This window comes from Mytilus edulis, chromosome 7 (assembly GCF_963676685.1).
Source record: "Mytilus edulis chromosome 7, xbMytEdul2.2, whole genome shotgun sequence".
NCBI classification, from domain to species: domain Eukaryota; kingdom Metazoa; phylum Mollusca; class Bivalvia; order Mytilida; family Mytilidae; genus Mytilus; species Mytilus edulis.
This window is the reverse complement of record NC_092350.1, coordinates 74,515,091-74,537,663: the sequence shown is the minus strand read 5'-3', so window position 1 is coordinate 74,537,663 and position 22,573 is coordinate 74,515,091. Positions and strand designations below refer to the sequence as shown.

General features: G+C 31.0%; 2 protein-coding genes across 2 annotated transcripts in view; one reads left to right on the top strand and one right to left on the bottom strand.

Annotated features, from left to right (window-relative positions):
* Positions 1-9,748: 9,748 nt before the first annotated feature.
* LOC139482192 (retinol dehydrogenase 7-like) lies at positions 9,749-18,148 on the bottom strand. The gene is made up of 7 exons (XM_071265892.1): positions 17,718-18,148; positions 16,646-16,772; positions 14,449-14,534; positions 13,339-13,521; positions 11,666-11,803; positions 10,353-10,922; positions 9,749-10,284 (listed from the first exon to the last, which is right to left on the bottom strand). Exons 1-6 carry the CDS (start codon positions 18,019-18,021, stop codon positions 10,588-10,590), a joined length of 1,173 nt encoding a protein of 390 aa, XP_071121993.1. The 5' UTR covers positions 18,022-18,148; the 3' UTR covers positions 9,749-10,284; positions 10,353-10,587.
* A 43-nt stretch (positions 18,149-18,191) lies between these two features.
* The window catches only part of LOC139482190 (ER membrane protein complex subunit 10-like), a 53,835-nt gene continuing 49,453 nt past the window's right edge, over positions 18,192-22,573 (top strand). Inside the window, exons 1-2 of the mRNA XM_071265891.1 lie at positions 18,192-18,310; positions 21,548-21,605. Of these exons, the coding sequence (XP_071121992.1) occupies positions 18,242-18,310; positions 21,548-21,605 (127 nt within the window). The 5' untranslated portion in view covers positions 18,192-18,241. The remainder of the gene's footprint in view (positions 18,311-21,547; positions 21,606-22,573) is intronic.

The following is a 22,573-nucleotide window of genomic DNA, read 5'->3' as shown; positions in this document are numbered from 1 at the left end:
AAACTTCGTAAGATGAGGCATCTATATACAAAGTATGAAGCATCCAGGTCTTCCATCTTCTAAAATATAAAGCTTTTAAGAAGTTAGCTAACACCGCCGCCGCCGCCGGATCACTATCCCTATGTCGAGCTTTCTGCAACAAAAGTTGCAGGCTCGACAATAAAAACCATAATATGTTATATTTTTGAGCCAAAAATTTAAGCAGCTATTAATGATAAGAATCTAGCTCAGTGTCTTTAAAATGACACAAAACAATTTGGAACCCTAGTAATAGTGTATAGCGGGTTATTTTCGTGGGTGTAAAATTTCTCGATTTTCATTGAATAAGGTATACAAAATATTTTGGCAGTTATTATTTTGATGGATTCAAAACTTTTGTCAATACCTTTGCATGTACACTTTTAATTTGGCAGAACTTATTTTAGAGATTTTGTTCTATCCGCAAAAATAACCCACTATGCGGTACTTATAGTTCAGTGTTGTACTACTACATTGGTTTTACTTTGTTCTTTATATCTTACCAAGACATCTTGCTATGATCCACTGTATTCCTAATGCAAATGATCTCTCCTTTTGAGGCACACATCTGAAAACATATATGCAAACTTTTTAAAAAAATTGTATGCTAAATCATTAAGTTTCCTTCTCTGTTCCTTTGTTACTAGGTTTTAGAGAATAAGTATTTATCCATACAAAAATACTTCATAGTACTATGAACAGTGTCAGATTGTGTTAAAGAGTATCTACTTTAAAGAAAGACAACTCTTGAAAAACAAATACAAAGAGCAGTAACTCTAGATAACAAGAGTGCACACGCTGAAATGTCTCGCCTTCTATACTAATCATTGATATTATGTTGATATACTAATCATTGATATTATGTTGATAGTCCTAAGTATAAAGCTAAGCTTTATAACAACTGTACCATAAACTTAACATTAACCAAGATAACTAAACAAAGACCAATGAACCTTGAAAATGAGGTCAAGGTCAGATGAACCATGCCAGGCAGACATGTACAGCTAACAATGCTTCTATACAACATATATAGTTGACCTATTACTTATAGTTTAAGAAAACCAGACCAAAACACAAAAACTTAACACTGTGAAGTGAAAATGAGGTCACGGTCAAATAAAACCTGCGCGACTGACATAAAGATCATAAAATATTTCCATACACCAAATATAGATGACCTATGGCATATAGTATTAGATAAAAAGACCAAAACTCAAAAACTTTACTTTGACCCCTGAACCATGAAAATGAGGTCAAGGTCACATGACATCTGTCCGCTAGATAGGTACACCTTACAATCATTCCATACAAGAAATAAAGTAGACCTATTGCATATAGTATGAGAAAAACAGACCAAAACACAAAAAAAGGTAACTATAACCACTGAACCATGAAAATGAGTTCAAGGTCAGATGACACCTGTCAGTTGGACATGTACACCTTACAGTCCTTCCATACACCGAATATACTAGCTCTATTGCTTGTAGTATCTGAGATATGGACTTGACCACCAAAACTTAACCTTGTTCACTGATCCATGAAATGAGGTTGAGGTCAAGTGAAAACTGTCTGACAGACATGAGGACCTTTCAAGGTACGCACATATCAAATATAGTTATCCTATTACTTATAATAAGAAAGATTTCAACATTACAAAAAATTTGAACTTTTATTTCAAATGGTCACTGAACCATGAAAATGAGGTCAAGGACATTGGACATGTGACTGACGGAAACTTCGTAACATGAGGCATCTATATACAAAGTATGAAGCATCCAGGTCTTCCACCTTCTAAAATATAAAGCTTTTAAGAAGTTAGCTAACACCGCCGCCGCCGCCGGATCACTATCCCTATGTCGAGCTTTCTGCAACAAAAGTTGCAAGCTCAACAAAAATTATCATAATTTCAAAATCTTTAATCACAGATTGAACATTTGTGGCCACCGCCAGTACGACCACTGAATTTAAGATCGTTATGTGTTGCTTTTTCAATAAAAGAGGCAGGCTCGACAAAAAGCAGAAAGACAAAAATTAAAGACAGAAAGTCCATCATAATCAATAATCAGATTCAAAAGCTGAAACTGTTTCTCGTTTTTTATATAGATTAGACCGTTGATTTTCCCCGTTTGAATATTTCACACATATCACATCTTTTTATATCTAAAGATAAGAGATCAATTGAGCCGTGGTGTAGTGGTTAGTGCATCGGAATACTGACATAAAGGTTCCTGGTTCGATTCCATTTCCGGGATGAAAGTTTCAGGTACTGAATTTTCGGCTCTCCCTTGACACCATTTGCGAGTATAATCTTGAGGAAACGATGATAGTCCATCGGAAGTGGACGATAAATGGCTGACCCGAGTTAAAAGAGAGCCACATATCTTGCACGTTAAAGACACCCTTGTAGATTTCGAAAAAGAGCAAGCTAATGTCGCTACAAGGCAGCACTGGCCCCCACAAAGTGGAAAGGGATTAAGATAAGTTACTAGATCGCAGTGATGAAAAAGTCAAGACATGAATAAATTAAAATCGTTCAGAATACAACTCTTTATAAATTCTAGCAGTCTGGAAGTTGGCAAATTTTGAAGGAATTTGTGCATGTAGATCTCTTCAAAAGATGATAAATCCTGTTTAGTAGATTATGACAATCACAACTAACTTATTAGTAAACTTGTTTTTTTTAAATGATTTCTGCGTTCACATACTCTTTGCTGATGAATTACAAATAGTACTATAGTCAGAAGTTTAGTAACTTTTAAGAACATTTGCTTTAAAATACTTGTCGTTAAATAGTCTGACATCATCCAGCGATCAAAACAGTAAACACAAACAACATTGTAAGTGCTTTGTTTATCTTTATTCCACAACACTATGATTGAAAATAACATTGTTTTCTTTAACAGTAGAAAAATAGGTCAGATTCCATTTTAAATCGTTTTTATGAGCATGGTATTAAGATTTAAAAATAACAAAAACGACAATAACAAAAAAAAGAACAATGAGTTAAGAGATGCACCTTTTTTTTTAAGTCAGTTAATTACTGTTTTAATCTATAAATTACAATACAATAATAGGTTCAAGCAATTCAGATACTAAACAACATAAAACATGATGCAATATATATATATTGAATAGGAAATGTTTATTTTCAGCTTCAACTTTATTTCCCAATATATTATTTAACCTTATACCATTTCATTGTTTAAACAGATATCCCCTTGACATTGTCTGAGAAAAAATACAGTACTGTAAATTCAGTAATTATTGCAATGTAGTTATTATTGCAAACAAGAGTGCACATGTTGAAATGTCTCGCCTTCTATACTAATCAATGATATTATGTTGATAGTCCTAAGTATAAAGCTAAGCTTTATAGCAACTGTACCATAAACTTAACATTAACCAAGATAACTAAACAAAGACCAATGAACCTTGAAACACAAAAACTTAACACTGTGCAATGAACCGTGAAAATGAGGTCACAGTCAAATAAAACCTGCGCGACTGACATAAAGATCATAAAATATTTCCATACACCAAATATAGTTGACCTATAACATATAGTATTAGATAAAAAGACCAAAACTCAAAAACTTAACTTTGACCACTGAACCATGAAAATGAGGTCAAGGTCACATGTCATCTGCCCGCTAGACATGTACACCTAACAATCATTCCATACAACAAATATAGTAGACCTATTGTATATAGTATGAGAACAACTGACCAAAACACAAAAATTTAACTATAACCACTGAACCATGAAAACGAGGTCAAGGTCAGATGACACTTGCCAGTTGGACATGTACACCTTACAGTCCTTCCATACACCAAATATACTAGCCCTATTGCTTATAGTATCTGAGATATGGACTTGACCACCAAAACTTAACCTTGTTCACTGATCCATGAAATGAGGTCGAGGTCAAGTGAAAACTGTCTGACAGACATGAGGACCTTGCAAGGTAAGCACATATCAAATATAATTATCCTATAACTTATAATAAGAGAGAATTCAACATTACAAAAAATTTGAACTTTTATTTCAAGTGGTCACTGAACCATGAAAATGAGGTCAAGGACATTGGACATGTGACTGACAGAAACTTCGTAACATGAGGCATCTATATACAAAGTATGAAGCATCCAGGTCTTCCACCTTCTAAAATATAAAGCTTTTAAGAAGTTAGCTAACTCCGCCGCCGGATCACTATCCCTATGTCGAGCTTTTTGCAACAAAAATGAGTCAGGGTTATAATCGCAATAATTTCAACTCGCATTTAGAATTTTTTTATATCAAATAAACAGGATGTTTCTCAATGTCACAGAAATTAAAATTGCATTTACGTCGAAAAGGATAAAATGGCAATAATAAATGCATGCAATAATTTCTGAATTTACATTATACCTTCTGAATTATATGGATAGCACTTTAATTGCAGGATAAATTGTAAAATTGTCATTTCAATGTTAAATGTTAAAGATATTCTTTAATCTATAAACACAATCTGTATTTTAGATATACAAGATATAATATTATGTTAGTAAGCACAGTAGCACTGCATAAAGCATTTAACATACATGCATAACACAGCTGCAAGTGCTAAACAAATAATAATTATTTTTAAGACTTTCTATTAGAAAAAAACAAACTTCATTTAGAAGTATCTTAGTACATACATATAACTTATCTCCTAAGGCATTATCAATTGGAAATTGGAAGGATTAACATGTTTCATATAACTTTCATCTAGATATTCTAAATGAAATTAACTCTGAGTGCAATAATTAAATAAATAAATATGTGTTTTCTTTTCAAAACCATAACCTCTATATAAACTTATGGAAAGAATTTTAACTTTCAGAAAGTACAAAAATTAACACCATAACAATACATATTCATTAGACAAAATACATAATGAGTGCAAATGTGTTCTCCATTCACCATTATTTTAAAAAGAAATAATGACTGGTAGAAACGTTTCATTGGAGGTAAAAGTACCATATCACACTAGCCCAATTCAGACTACTACAATTGGTATATAACTGGTTTCCTGTCATTGATGAGACAATGGTCAATGGGTACCAGATTTTTTTAACAATCAGTGGAACCTGCATAATGGAATGCACCCTAGACATTTTAAGAATCAAGCAAATTAAAAAATCTAAAAATACTCATTTTAATCTTAAAAAAAAATACCCAAGTTGATATGATGACATACTGAAATGGTAAGGTTTTGATTTTGGCTGCAATAAAATAACCTTTTGTGAAACCTTGAAGATGAGTTCAAAGTCATATATCTGATGACCATATACACTTTACAACAAACAAACAGTTAAACAAAATATTGTCAATTTGTAAAATGCACTTAACATGATCACTGGAACAAGGAAATGAGGTCAAGGACAATATATCTATACTATTTTTTTAGTCCAAATATTAGATGTTGAAGCACTTTTTTCTACATCAATTTGCTTGATAGCCCAGCATTTTAAATACACCAAATTCACATTCATATCCATTTAATATTATATATGCAGTGTCTATTCTATTCCTACCACCAAAGAAAAATTAGAAACAAAAGATACACTTTCTGTGCACATGCACCTCATGTTTCTGACAAAAAAAATGGTGTGTACGCTTGTGACTAAAAGATAATAACTTTGTGGATTCAATACTATTCATGGCAAATCAATTTTCATTGATTACATGGAAAAAAGATAAACCAGGAATTTAAATGTTCAAACAAGTACAAATTTTCTATAGCCTTTAATGTTTCTTAGGCAAACCCACATAATGTAAAATCCACAAAAAATACTTTTCTTCTTCAATCAAGGAAAATCTGATCACCACCAAAAAATTAGTTATCCACAGTATCATCATTTGAGAACATTCAAACCACAAGGACCTTACTAGACATGCTAAAGTGACCAAAATTGTCTAGGGTCAAGTTTGAATTTGTCAGTTTAGTTTAAGGAGGTAGACCTAGGTTAAGGGAGATAACTCTTTAAATCAGTCAAGCGTTTGTAAAAGTCAAGTTCACCAATATATTTTAAGCATTTACCTGAAACAGATTGAAAATAATCTATGTAACCTAGAAGCTTAGAATATATTTTTGAAAATGGTTGACACAAACGTACTGATGATTTTAAGAGTTATTTCCCTTAACCTAGGTCTACCACCTTAAGAACAATTTTATAATTTTTGCACTGAAAATTAACATACAAATAAGCTTTCACAGTCAATTCTCAACAAGGAACCTTAATATAATTCTGAAAGTACATTTATGGACTTATACCAGTACAATTTTATTTCACAAATAATGTAATTTAAAATCTATCTGCCATCTCCTCTCACTGAGTAGACAGCTATACAGCCATTGACGAAGGCGACTTTGAGATTAAGAAATTGATCTACGCATAACAAATAACAAATATAAACATAAATATATATACACCCTCACTATCTGAATTAGTACACAGATAAAAAATAGAGGGTCTGGTTTGGGTTTCTAGAATAGAAAATAATTGTTAAAAGGTGCAGAATAAGAATCCAAAATAATAATTAATCAAAGAATATCTTATTGAAGAATTCGAATATTGAAAATATTCAATGAGTGACTGAACAACATATTAATTCACAAATGTGCATTATTTATCAGTGTTGTTTAGTCATGAGTTGATTATTATTCTATATTTGATTTCTTTTAATAGTTATTCTTTTTATTACACTTGAAAATGTTTTTTTATGAAATTAAAGAAGAAAATGTAAGGAATTATCTCTTTTTCTAGCCCGTTAACAATTTGTTTTGATCTGACGTAATTGACAAGGTCCTGACAACACCTAGTATTGTGTGACGTGAGAGGAGTGAAATAACAATGTTTATTTCACATGTGAAATTATCTGTTTTTATTTCACTTGGAAATCAATGTAATTTGTATCAACAAATGTACTAATAGAGAATATTTGAGTGTTAAAAAATCAGAATAATGCAAGAAAAAGATAAAGATCAGGGAAAAATTATTCAATTTTTAAGTAAGAATAAAGCAATGAACGCCCAACCAGACCCTCATAAACAAAATAAAAAACACAATGTAAATCAACATTAGTTCAACTATTAACGAATATGACACAAAAAAGTTTGCATTGTTTGCATTGAATAAAATAAAATTGCATTGCAAGTTGGTATTTAAAAAAGCTTGTCAAATGATATGCCTTATTCTTATCGTAAACATCATGGCCTTGAAAGTGACTAAAGATTCTTAGCATGTCTAATCCCTTTCTAAACTTTTAAACATCAAAATATTATATTTTGATCATAAATATAAAAGCATAAGCACTTTCCCACAAATGAATTAGTACTGAAAAGCTCTTGCAAAAAACATCAACAATATTTCATACATTTAACGAAATCTGAAAGATGAAAAAAATATCATTCAAATACAAGTGGAGAACAAGATTTCAAACAAATCTAATCTCATGCAACAAATAATCACATTTTGGCCTTTTTAAAGCAGCACGATTTACACATACATACACATTAACAAGCCAGGTAACAAAACAATAGATTTTAAATACTTTTATAGTGCAAGATAAGAGCCGTCCAAAAATATTTGTTCATAGTACAATATGCCCTGCTCACATTGTCACATGTCCATCTTTGGTGAACCAGAAAATAGGTCAAAACTGTAATTCAACATCTCTTTTGGAAAGTCCATATTACAAAAATTTACTTGTTGTCTATGTTAAAGTTGATGTGACTGCAACATCAGTGTAGACAAAAAATTGAATCTGTAACAGGACAAACGAACATAGAACTTTAATAGGTTGATTGAACTAAAATGGACACATATAGACCTGTGCACATTATGCTAACCTACTACTTAAGGAAGATGCCACAGCATAGACAAGAAAATAAATAAACAGAAAAAATAAACAAAAGAGAATTCTAGAGGTCACCTTACAATCTTCTTGAGGTCATCATAGTTTTAGACCATGGGAAAACCTTCTTAAAAACTAAGTATTTTTTCTTCAAATTCTTTGTTCATAGATATTCATCTATCACATGTGCATTGGATATATAAAATAAATTCAACAGTAGTATACAGTTGTTCAATTATAAATAACTTATCCTTTTTTAAAATACATCTGCATATCTACACAATAATTACTAAATAGATAGTTGAAAAAAAACCCAAATATTTGTGATTCTGAAAAAATGAAAGACTAAGTAGTTTTAATTTATTTTTCAGAATAATTTATCATATTGGAATAACATTATCACTCAACTTTTCATAAACATACAGATCACAATAGCATATTGTTGCTAAAATATCTAAGGAAAACAGTTTAAAAACACCCAATCTGGAGGGTTATCATCTTTTTCTAACTTTGTTTTAAGGTTTATTTTTTTCACTCTTTTTAACATGTTTAGTATAAATGGTATTTAATGGGTTAATGCAGACAAGGAGTTATTTAAATAATGCTACATAATTTGAAATACTCTCTTCTAAAATACAGGTTATGAATGCGTTAAAATATGAATAGCACTGGTTAATTAGTATTATACAATGTGAAATTGCAATGCTGAATAAGCCAAAAATTGTACATTATCCTTTAAAAATCAGTATTAGATTGGGTTTTTTTATTTCAAAAGATTCACCAAAATCGAACAAAAAATTGTAAACATGTATATACTGATAAAATTTAAGAGTCTACTTCCCAAAAATATCCCTTGCAATGTGAATTAAATTGTTTGGAAAAGTTGAACACTTCTGGCAAAATTGCACAATGATAATTAAAATCTTATCCCTTGCATTGTCAACATCTTTAAAAGACGATATAAGCTAATAAGTGGTATATTTCAGTCAATATTATGATTAAAATGATACTCAAATATGTGTCACAATATTTTATTTCAGGACAACTGTGAACACCCAGCGGTATCCACTCATTTTTACCATACCACACAATAACCACTTCACATGTTGGCTCACTTGATAGAATTACAGTGATACTCAAATAGTCAAATTAGATCAGTGGCCGATCAAGAAATTTTCACAAGTGGTGGCCCACTGACTGCCTAAGAGGGGCCCCACTCCAGTCACGCTTCAGTGTTTCCCCATTTAAGGAACCAAATTTTTTCCCCAAAAGGGAGGGCCGGGCTCTAATAATGTGGAAAAATATGATGAAAATAATATAAAAGGGAACCATAGATAAAAAATGTTAACATTCAGCTTGTTGAATTATAATTTTTTAACTTTCATCTAGATTTATTGATTATACTTTTTAAGTTTAATATACAAATGTATATGAAAATAATTATGATGATTATGCAGTGCTGTCAGATTCTAAATAAAAAGATTAACAAACAATATTATTATTATGTATTCAGCTTCCTAAATCATTCAATTTATGAGCCTCATAAAAAGCAGTCAATATCTTTGCCAATTTCAAATTCAAACACATGATATCATACAGTACTAAATACATGTATTAACAAGTACTTTAATATTATTTTTACTATCTAATGAACACATGTTATGCAGATCGACTGCTGAATATCAAATACAATAATATTTCGTTCTAGATAACTTCCTGATTATTCTTTATAATTTAAATGATGTACTTTACATCTAAAAAGATCTTATTTCAAATTAATTAATAATGGACATATAATTTGATTCACAGCAGTACTTAATAGATCATGATATTTTTGTTTTAAATACCTTTTTCAGAATTTTAACTATGATTTATGATTTGATTTGGATTGGTTATGGGTTGGTAATTTAAATGTACTTCTGTAAGAATTCAGTCAACCAATCAGATTCAATCAAATTCTAAATTCATGCTTCACAAAAGATAGATTTTTTGTTCAAAAGCTTTTTTACAATACTTTTGACAGTCATGGGTGTATAATGCTGTCGTCTGCAGCTAAATTATTGATTGAAAAATTAACTAAAACATATTCAGTTTTAGAAATAAAATTTCACCTTCTATACCAAATTCTTCAACAACAATTTTTCACTAAAATATAACAATTTTACACTTTATGACACCCATACATTATACATAAACTACAGCTGAGATGGATTTTTAAATTCCCTATTAATAGTGAGCATGCACAGGTTCAGACGGTATATACCCTGTTAGTAACCTCCACCTCACCCCCACCTCCTCTCCCTCCCATCACCCTTCTTAACCTGAAATTTTTTAATACAGGTAAAATTAATGCCAAATTTGTGTCAAATAAGGTTTTTTAATTTCTGAATTTGCATGAGTTCCCCAAACTTCAAATTTTGAATCTGCAACTTGTTGGTGTGAACAAAAATACTTGATGGTCCCCTATTTCCACCTTAAAAAATGAACACATCATACCTTTTTCTTTCATCAAAGAAATCCAACCTTAAAAACTATAGAAAAATAATTTTATCTTATGTATCTTTTTAAAAATTGTGAATCTAAATTGAAAGGGACAGACTGCTCACTGTGGATAGGTAGAAATTAAAAAATCCACCTTAGCTTTAGTATACCAAAATCATAACAATAATAATAAAATATAACATTATTTAATCCAGACCAGCAGGTCTTACATCTTTTGGCATTATACTAATAAGTGAAATTAATTTATCTGCGACCCACACTGGCAATAAGGGATAAAGCATCATGATGAAGTCTGCTCCTGTTCCACAGGGATAACGATTTCTTGGCCGCTTGGACAACAATCCACTTCTCATGGCTCTTATTACACAGGTCAGATCATCTGGATAGCGATTAGAACCTTCAATGATACTATCGTATATACTGTCAAAATATTTCTGTCCATACGTAATTTTTGTCTCTTCGTCCATCGTATCCCATAATTCTGATTTTCTACTATTTATCACATGCTCTTTCATATTTTCTGGAAAATAGCATAATTTAAAATAGTAATAAATTAAAAAAAATAGTCTTCTATGATTGACTGTTTATGAAACAAACATTTATCATATAACTTGCTAGTATGAAATTGCCTCAAATAGTGATAAACAAATTAACCTTTGGTCTTTCAACTCATCTCAAGTTTTTCTTCCTTGTGTGAGATTTTGGCAGAATTACTCCCCCTTGTTTCTAATCCATATAATTGATAAATTAAACTGTATGATTGCCAATGAGACAACTATCCACAAAAAGACCAAAGGACACAGAAATTAACAACTATAGGTCAATGTATAGGCTTTAATAATGATCAAAGCTCAAAGTCAATTCAAGACTTTGATAATTTGTGTTTTGTTTAACATTTAAATTTGAAGCTAACATAACCATGAATTTCTCTAAAATATTTATATGATGTGATTAACACTACTGTTTCAAGTAAGAGTGAAGGTTGGTACCTTTAAGATGTTTAAACTCGCTGCTTTTATTTGCAAATGTCTGAAGTCAGGACCCTGATTGCTAGCAGTTGTGGTTTACTTTTACAAATTGTTACTTGGATGGAGATTTGTCTCATTGGCACTCATAGCACATCTCCTTATATCTATATTTATTTATAATTTACAGTATTGAATTCACGATATTACATATTAAGCTTGCAATTAAAAATAATTTCAAGCAATTTAAAATATTTTGTTTGTCTACAGTAACCTTTAGTGCTTTATCAATAACTACCTGTATAAAATCCTGTCGGTTCTATTATTGATACATGTACTCCCCACTTCTTCATTTCTTGTCTAAGTGTATCTGAGAAAGCCAGTAATGCATGTTTGGACATACTATAAGCACCATTGCCTTCCATTGTTAACCTTCCTGTAAAATTAAATTAACAGTATAAATAATTAGGAAAAAAACAAGCATTCTGCAAGTATTGCGGGGCAAAACATAGTCAGCTGCTGGTTAAAAATTGATTGTACTGGAACAAAATGCTTATTTGATCTATCACTTGTCATGGTGTAAACTATATAAAAAATATCTAGTCAATATCTTCAAGCATGAGAGAATATGTAGAAAAATTGTGATTATTTGAGTTAATTTTCTAAGTCCAAGGACCATAACTCTGCATAAAATTATTATACTGGAACAAAAATTCGAATTCCATCTGTAATGTGTCATGATTTAACAATGCACCATATATCAAATCAATATCTCTATGTATGATGAAAATAGTGTGAAAAACTGAAATGTTTGACTGATGGATGGACAGGCAGACAGACGGACAGAGTCCAAAACTGAAGTCCTCCCTACTTCGTTGGGGACTACTTACTAAGCACTATTTGGCAAACCATGTCCAGCAAACTTTATACAGGGTAAGACAAACTGAAATGTTATTTACTCTATTGCTATTTCATTTTAAAGAAAATACATCAATTTGTGAAAATAAACTTTCTCAAAGATTGAGGTTGGAATCTTTTTATATTTTATTTTTTTACTTTTTACTCATTCTATCAGATTCTGTACATAATGTATTTATTCTATTTAAAGCCCCCCTTCTAATTAACGCCCCCCCTACAGAAAATCGTGCGTTCAGTACTTTTGACTTCTAATAAACGCCCCCATTTTGTAGATAAAAAAATAAAATTGAAACTAACTCATTACAATATTGCAAAAACATCGACCCAGTCACTCAGAAACATGAAACGAAAAATCAATAATGCCCATGTTTTAATCCACTATGATAATACAATACAGTGTGTACAAGTTCCAAAAATCGATCTGTCAGTTACACAGTATGCTATTAAAGTTCAATGTCATAAACAGTCATGCATTTCTAAACTAATATTGAATAAATTTATACATCAAATGTTCTTGTTTTTATTGAGGTCACATTACCGATAAACGCTATTTATAGATTATGGAGACAATAAGAAACATGTGTATGTTACTATAGTCTGTTTCCGAAAAATTAAGGTAAATGTCAATGAAGGTACAAAATTTGTTTCTCTAATTGACGCCCCCTTTTGGAAATTGTCTTCGCCCCCGGGGTGTTTATTAGAATAAATACGGTATATACTTTTGCATTTTCTCTCTTTATCCATTGGGTTGACTGTCTTTTTTCTACTTGTGGCCATTATTTGTACCACATTTATACTTGACCTGAGATCGCCCCAGGTTGGTGGTACTCAGACTTATGTTTTCTGTGATGTGCTTTATAGAATGCTGTTGGTAATGAGATCATAATAAAATCTTAGATATTGAAAATGTCAATATACATTTTTCTTTTTAGCGTGTGTTCATTTATGAAAAAATTCACATCACTGTCCTCAAATATTTCTGTTCTTTTTTTTTGTGTATATATTGTGAAAATTACAAGAGGAGCACATGGTACATATCATCAAATAAATTACCCATTAAGCTGGAAACATTTACAATTCGTCCTTTTGATTTGCGTATAAGTGGCAGCAAGGCTTTTGTGAGTCTGATAGCACCAAACAAATTAATTTCTAAAACTTTACGGAATATGGTTTCGGATGTTGTTTCTAATTCAGAATAGTACCATACACCAGCGTTATTGACCAGTCCCCATAAACCTGGAAAATAAGTAAAAATATTAATAACCTGATATTCACAATATATGTATATTGGATAATTTTATAAACTATAAAAGAATGCAATGTTACAGAGAACAAACAAGTTTATTTCTGTCATATTCTTAAAAACTTCTAAACTTGACTTGAAGATATAACTGATAATGATGAATTAAGTTTCTCCCATTTTTGTATAATATTAAGGACTTCTAATCTATAATTCAAATTTAATAAACAAAAGCTCCCAAACAAGGATTCTTGTTATTCTGAAATGCAAATAAATGCATGGAGAATAAAACAGATGCAGATGTGCCTTTGGATGATAGAAAACAGACCAAAATTGATTTTTTCATTGAGTGACAATAAGGAGATATATGTTGGGATACTACTGAATGATTTAGTAGTTTCTAAGATAAATGCACACAAACTATGCAATCTATAAGAGCAGCAATGAATGTATTGAAAATGTAGTAAAAGTCGTTAAAAACTTCCATTTGTTGTTGATTTATTCACTGCCAGATGTGTTTTGCTCATTATTGAATGCCCTACAGTGACCAACAATTGTCAACTTTTATGTCATTTTGTCTTTTGGTGGAAAGGTCAAATTAGCAACCATGCATACCACATCTTCTATAATCATTGATTGATAGGTGTTTAACACCACTTACAACACTATTGTGCTATCTAGTGCAGTCAGTTTTTATTGGTGGAGGAAGCCAGCTGAGTGTCTAGAGAGAAACACCAAGCTTTGGTTGGAAAACTGACAACCCTAGTCAGTTAAGATTGGAGTCGAGTGCACCTTCCCTGTGTGGTATTTTAACTCCCAACCTCAGTGTTGACTGGCTAATGATACAGTAGTTTGCCTACTTAAACCACTCTGACAGTGAGGCCCCATCTTTAAATAAAAGTTCTAAATTTACAGTATTATACCTTCTCCCCCTGTATGCTGTTTGACATATTCTACTGTTGTTTCAATATCCTTCTGTGATGTAACATCTAGTTGTAATAAATGAACTCTATGAAATAGAAAAAATTAATTGATGTATTATCTAAATATTTTGTAATGCATCTTTCATCAATTATGTCAATTTCATCAATTAAGTTTTATATTACATGCATTATAATTAAAATTTCAAAATCTTTTGAAGCACTTTAGTTTTTCAACCCACTGACATATACCATGTATACAGCCTTTGCCACGTTGACAAAACAATTTTAGATTTTTCACTGTTCAATGTCATCATGGTCATGAATGCTTTTTAACTTCGATATTGATTTGGATTTATCTAGTTTCCATTTGTGTTGATCTCTTTGGCATGAAGGTCCTAAGTACGAGTCGGATTAAGGTCTTGAGTACATGTACTTTATCATAAGGTTTGTATATTTCATTGCGTCTTATGGAGCAAAAGAAACTCAAATATTTTAATGCTCCATGTATTTTTAAAAGGATCGATTTATGCATTCACCCTCCAATGAAAATTCTATCCATAGGAGAAAGAGGCAACAAGATAAATATCTATATATCTACAACATGTACATGTACAGGCATGACGGGTAACATGTTAAACATTATATGAATTGATGTCACCACAACTGCCAAATACAACCGATAAATTTTATCTCAATCAAAAAAAGGTTTTTTTTGTCAATGTATTATATTTCCCATTGAAACTATCCTCAACATCATGGACATGTCATTTTATTAAGTTTATATTCTATGTATACACTTATCCTAATGGTATCATATACAGGGCTCACACTACTTCAGAATTATAGGGAGAAGTGACTTCTCTTTTTGAAACTGATAGGGAGAAGTGGTGAGATTTGAAAGAGAAGTGCTCATTCGCGCGGTGCGCTACAATGTTTGGATTTTACAATAGTATAAAGGGCCATATGTAAATAATGTTCTTTTTATGTTGTTCAATTCATATGAGTAAAAAATTACAATTAAAGTAACATTTGAAACTTAAGGTTCTTGTGAGAAACTACCAACTAGATATCTAGCACTAAAAAAAAAAAATTATTTTAAAAAATGTAAAGAAATTATAATATATCAATTACATGATTACAATTTAATTAAAAATTATCTTGTGTATGAAATTCAGTGTTTCTCATAAAAAAATATAAAAGTTATTAAGCTGGGCCATAATATATTGATATTAGTATAATAGTCTCAGAGTTAAGCAACTTTAATCAATAGTTTGAAACAATCCGTAAAAAATATAGGGAATTATATACACCAATCAATTAGATGTAACCAAAAGTCTCTTAATGCGTGTGGCATGCGTAATTTTCCCCTTTGGGATCAATATTCTTCTGTCAGCTGTTCCATCCGTGCGTCCGTAGTAAATATTGTAAAAGTACGGATTTCGGTCATAGCTGGTCCGGTTCAGATCCGTATTTTAGAAATCGGTCAATGGCGGACGAATGCAAGAAAATTTACAAAAATAAACGATGTTTGACAAGTTATTTGGAAAGGAACATGACGGTTTTAATGCAATAAATGGATTAAACATTTACTGGAGGCAACTTTTGTCACGTTTAAATAAAGTAACAAACTTATTTTGCCGCCGAAATTTAGGTTGATGTACGTTTTCGAGTAACAAGCACCGAAACTTGCGGGAATGCAGGAAGTGATAAAAAGTTGTATTTTTATCAAATAACCTGCTACACATGCGCATGCGAAGACAATGCTTCAACCTCTTTTCTAAAGATAATGAATCGTTTATGTCTGAATTTCTTTAATTATCAGTAAAAAATTGATGTTTCATCAACTTGGTAAAAATTGAAAATGTCCGATGACAGAAGCGACTGAAAGCGACTATCGTCAAGAACAGGGCGACTTGATTTCGCTTTTGGGGGTCGGGGAAAGCGAAGTGACGGTCGGGAAGGCGCCTTCTTCGCCCTAGTCGCCTGGTAGCGTGAGCCCTGATATATCTTTCTATTCTGCCATCAGCCCCTCATCAGTTAGGACTGGCAGATTACATTTTTGTATCCGTCCATCAATTATAATGAATAAACATGATTAAAAGTACTGAATTTTAATCACAAGACATGTAGGAACAACTGTAAAATTAAATAATAATCATGATAATTTCAGTGGTATTTTCTAACTTGGTATAAGTACCTTCCTGAACAAGCTAACTGTAAAGACACAGCACCAGGACTATTTAAACTCAGACATGTGGCAAACACTCTCATGCCAATACTGTCTAGTTTCTTTACTAAACTGTTACCAAAGCCACTGTCACATCCTGGAATACAAAAAAAAACCAATATCTATTTATATATCATGTATATTTTTAAAAGGAGATTTAAATTCAAATGTAATCATTGCCAGACCAGGAGATGATTCTTCAATGCTTTCTGTCAACTTTTTAATTGGGAATACATTGTGTATCAATTTGAAGTATAGAACATGTAGAATAAACAATTGTGTGAAAAAATATAATGATTGGCATGCATGAGTGTTTATATTGTATGTACATGTATTGTGTTTAATCCATAGTGCTCATATAAATTGGTATTCAAACAAAAAGAATTTTGATTGTGAGTGAATGGCTTGTTAATAACAATTTCATGAATCTGTAATTTTTTATTAACAGTGATAAATGAATTCACCAATTTAAATGTTTAAATGTAATTACATATATATATAAGTGGAGACATTACAGCATCCTAGCTACTTCCAGAGATATTCATGATATTGCAACATTTTTGGTTTTTGAACCGTATTTAGACTTCTATTGTCTATAGTGTTTGCTGTCTATGTTTATTCTTCTCTTTCATGTGCTTTGACAATGAAAATTTATTTTAGCATAGTTTCTTTTAGATATTAAGATATATATGCCTACATGTAAGTGTTTTTTGTATATTTTGTAATGTCGTAAATCTTGTAATACTTGATAGGATTTATATTGCTACGGATAATTCTGACAACAAGAGTAGGCATGTTATACACCATTGAGAAGATACATCAATTTAGAATTACGACATAACAAGTTTAAGTCTGGTTGACAGCTGAAAAATTGGCATATAACAGAATTTCGCAACTGGCTGACTTTTTCCTAAATCGCGAGTTCAGTACCTTGTGCATGTTGTGTTATATAAAGGTATATAGGAATATTTTTTTCTGAGACGATTACCTGTGATGATAATCTATAATTACATTATTTTTGAACAAAATACATTGTATCTACCTGTAACGAGTACAGCTTTATTTCCTACTGGAAGATGACTGGCAGGCAAGATAGAGTAGATAACCAGACAACACATTGCAAATGCAAACACACCGCTAGGTCCCTTAATGAAGAATTGACATAAGGGTTCTCCTAAAAACAGCACAGCTAAACTTAAAACAGATCTAAATCCAAATCGAAATTCATTTGTCAAAAATTTTGACAGAACTGCCATGGCAAACAGAACAGTTACACTGGAATACAAGATAGAATAGAAAATAATGTCATCATCTAAATATTCGTCATAATCAATATTAGTATTCATGATTGAGTCAGTGGGAGAGAACTTAAAATTAAATATAATAGTCTGGAATTACGATAAAATTAGCATTATTTGGTTAAGCATATTGTTCATCCAGCATCCATTTTCAAACAATTTCCGAAACGTGTATACTACCAAAATTTTGATTGGTTTAATTATTTATAACGGTGATAGCTGTTGGTTAAACTAAAATTTGACCTTACATGACCCTAATTCATTAAAGATGTCTGCGCCCATGGAAAATATCCTGCTGGCTCTTATTCTATTTCTGAGCACTTTTATTGGTGTCATAGTGCGTAATTCTAAGTATTAAAAGTAGCAGGTGAAGATACAGTATGATCCTCACATGACATGCATTTAGTATTGCCACAATTGACATTTTGTCGCACAATCTAAGTTTTTTTATTGGAAAATCATGATCAATCATCCCACATTTAATTTGAGGTTTATGTGGACATTTCGTTAAAATAGTAATATACATAGTTTAAAAAGGTATTTTCAGCTACCTTTAGCGTCAAATTGGTTAAAATTTTACTGCAATTAGTCAAACAGTCAAAATATCCTTATCTTGATTTGTCAGAGCCGAGGTTTCAAATAATCATTGTTACTGTCATTTTTAGGAAAAAATTAAGGTTTATGACCCCTTCTGTAGCCATTTTTGTACGAACTTTTCAAACTTCAATTGTTTCAAAACTACAGTTATAACAAACAATAGACATAGGCCATTTTGAACATATTCCAAGGGGAAACTTGAGGCAAAGCATTATTATTTACCATTTCATTGCATTTGATAGAAAAAGAGTACTTTGTGGCAAATAAACCAAAATTTTTATAGAAAATCCACAGCCTTTAAAACAGAGATTTTTGTTATGAAATTTGAAACATATATTACCATGATTACTAACTTGCTTTTCTATGATGTGCTAGCGGTCTCACTAATTAGCGACAACAAGAATTTTAGCGTCAACAAGCGACAAGAAGCGACAACAAGAATTATTTTAGCGACAAGAAAACATTTTTTTTTAATTAAAATTAATTATTGCAATAAATATCAAAAGAATATTCAAAAGAAAATAATTTTAGCGACAAGAAAGTTAAAATTGATAGAAAAAAATGAAACATTATTTACATAATATTTTATCATCTATTATGAATAACAGCCAGTATTACATTTAATTATTGTATTATGAGATTACTTTTCCTTGTGTTTTAGAACATATTATTTATCTTATAATTTGTTTTTTTAAACTCTTTTCGTGCAATATATATTAAGCTCGCAAAATGAATTATTTGTGCATCATTGTCCTGAAAATATTGACACAAATTGTGAAATACAAAGAACTGAAATCAAACAGGTCGCTAAATAGTCTTCTTGTCGCTTGTTGTCGCTAAAATAATTCTTGTTGTCGCTTCTTGTCGCTTCTTGACGCTTGTTGTCGCTAATTAGTGAGACCCTGTGCTAGTGTTTATTTTTTACAAAAAGTTCGAAATAACCTGTAAATTAAAAAAAACTCATGCTGAATCACTTAAGTCGAGCACACCCAAAAAGGTGTACTTGATTTGGTCCATATTTTTATTTGTTTTGACCAATAATACATTAAATAATAAACTTGTTTTAAGGAAAGCAATGCTAGCACTGCAAACAATAATCCTATATCTATCAGTCATCAAATTGCCAAATATGAGAGTACAAGGATAAAGGCTGTGGATTTTCTATAAAATTTCCAAATGTTTAGCATTGAATCAACACAAGGGTACATACTCCTTAACGTGATTTGTCAAAATCAGTCAATTTTTTTTATCGTATTTAAAAGAAAGTGTACATTTTATCTTCATGTGCCAAAAATTACTGTTAACGTCATTTGGCAAGAATTTTTACCGTTATTCATTGTTATTTGTTATGAAGGTACCTTATCTGGATAATATTTAAGGAATATCCTTGTCTCATGCAAGTCATGGGTTTTCTTGCTTTTGACTTGTGATGTCAAACAATTTACATTGAAAAATCATACATAGTACGAATTCATATGACATTCAAAAACATATCATCTATATATAGGAAAATAAAAAACTTTGCTGGATATTGCCTAGTCCAATTAATTATGACTTATTGCAAGGTCATTTTAATTTTTTCTGTGATGTCAAAAAATTAAAATACAATGTAGCCTTGCAAGACGTCATTATTATTTGAGTAGGACGAAAAATCCAACAATGTTTCAATAAAAAAATATAAAAACAGAATAACACACAATAATAAGAATGATAAGAGACATTTAAAAAAGATGAAAAGCGGAAGAAAATATATGCATAGTTAATATTGCTATACAAATCTATGAATATCCTTAAACTAATTTGTACAGTTATGAGCCAAGGTAGCTTTAATTGGATTTACATTGATTTAACTTATGAAATCTGAAAGGTAATTTTATTTAGCACTTCTTTATATAGTGCATCTATTAAAACAGTGGTGCATTGCATTTGCTCTTGGTCATGCAAAGTCCACTTTCACATCACATCCTTGCACAGCCAGACTCAGTAGTCCAGTATTAACTTAATAACTGTCCTTCAGAGTAATTGATTGAAATGTGGCAGTTGCACAATTTTTATATGAACATGATCAAGATTCTATAAGCTGAGTCTTAAAGTGATAATTTTATTAATAAAAGGAATTAAATAAAGGCAGCAGTAGTATAAGGCTGTTTGAAATTTGTAAATTGATTGAGAAGAAAATAAATCAGCGTTAAAAACTTAAAATGAGGGAAACACATCAAATATAAATGGAGAACAATGACACAACAGAAACGCACACAGAAACGAACTATAATATAACAATGGCCATTATTATTGTTCCTAACTTGGTACAGGACATTTTAAGAAAAAATGATGGGTTGAACCTGGTTTTGTGGCTAGCCAAACCTTCCGCTTTTATAGCAATGTAAAATATAACTGTCTGTCTTCAAAATGAATAACCTAATAGTTATATACGTATCTTCATTTCTTACTAATAAGTATTAAAAAATGGTAAATGTATACTCAGTTTAATCCCTTTCCATTACAGTGTCTTTATACATGTATCTTAATAAGAGAGCCCTAAAAGTTGGTCCTTTGCGTACAGGGTGCCCTTAAAATATAGCCAATCTCACTAAGAGTGCCCTCTGAGAAAATATACCCTGCTCTTTTCAAAAACTGTAGAAAACACTCAGCTCTCCTTGTTTATATTTGCTTTGACGCCTTCCTACGCCAATGTGGAATAAAAACTCAAAATCAAAAAATACTCACAGCAGAATGCATGATTATCTGAACTAGATACTTATTTAGTCCAAAGTAGGATAATATTATAACATATAAAATATATTGAGTAATCTAATCAATCATTACATAAACAATGTCATTTTAAACAAATAATTTACTGTAGAAAAATGGATAAAATATAGAAAGATCTTTTTCTAAATCCATTTATTAAATATAAACAGTTTGCAAAACATGTGTTAAATATGACGTTTTTTTATCAATATTTTATTTCTTTTAGACTGATGAAGAGTTTGAAGGATTGAGAACATTTACATTAGAGCACAGTTTTGACACAGGTGAGGTTATCTAAAACATTTGAATAACCAATATAATTAGAAAATCATTAAAGATTCTCATTCCAACATTCAGGAAAGGGGGATAACTCAGAAAAAATGTCTGTCTTAAAATGTTTTTATTTTTCTAAGAATTATAATAGCATGGACTTAACGCTAATCTCATTCATGTGGTTTTTTGAAAAAATAACAATCCTTTTAAATACTAGGAAACTTTAGAATTCTTTATGCAGATACTTACTATTTGTGCTTAGTAGAGTTTAGTTTTAACTTCTTGAGATAAATATTGTAATTAAAATAGTACATGTACATCATTGTCATTGACTGTCAATTTCATGACTGTAGCATGCAAACAAAATAATTTGATAAATATGTTTTACTGTTTGAAATTGCAACTTGGATGGAGAGTTGACTTCATGGCACTCATACCACATCTTCTTATATCAATTTAGACATATTTTGACCTAAAAAAACAGCACAAAAAAAATGAGAATTTCAGGGATTGTAAAAAGAAATAACTTGACAGCTAAAAAGATAAATTTTGGAGCAGCATGAGGGGAGATAATCAAAATTTGGAAAGAAAATTCAAATATGATGTATTTATTTTATATAAAGTAAAAAATACTTACACCTTCAATTTATTAAAGAATTTGTATACATATTACTTCTGCCTTCATGTAAAACCTTAATAATAAAAACATTATCAGACTAAAATAAAATTTCCACTGTTTTATCTTACTTTTTTTGCTCACCTGGCCCGAAGGGCCAAGTGTGCTGTTCTCATCACTTGTCGTCCGTCGTCCGTCGTCGTTAACTTTTACAAAAATCTTCTCCTCTGAAACTACTGGGCCAAATTAAACTAAACTTGGCCACAATCATCATTGGGGTATCTAGTTTAAAAAATGTGTGGCGTGACCTGGCCAACCAACCAAGATGGCGGCCATTGCTAAAAATAGAACATAGGGGTAAAA

What these genes read in the sequence shown, in the direction of transcription:
- LOC139482192 (XM_071265892.1), bottom strand. Translation starts at nt 18,021, where the DNA reads ATGAATACTAATATTGATTATGACGAATATTTAGATGATGACATTATT. An exon ending in ACAGCATACAGGGGGAGAAG is followed by an intron (nt 13,522 to 14,448) that starts GTATAATACTGT and finishes CTTATTTTCCAG; the next exon opens with GTTTATGGGGACTGGTCAAT. An exon ending in ACCGACAGGATTTTATACAG is followed by an intron (nt 10,923 to 11,665) that starts GTAGTTATTGAT and finishes GCTATTTTCCAG; the next exon opens with AAAATATGAAAGAGCATGTG.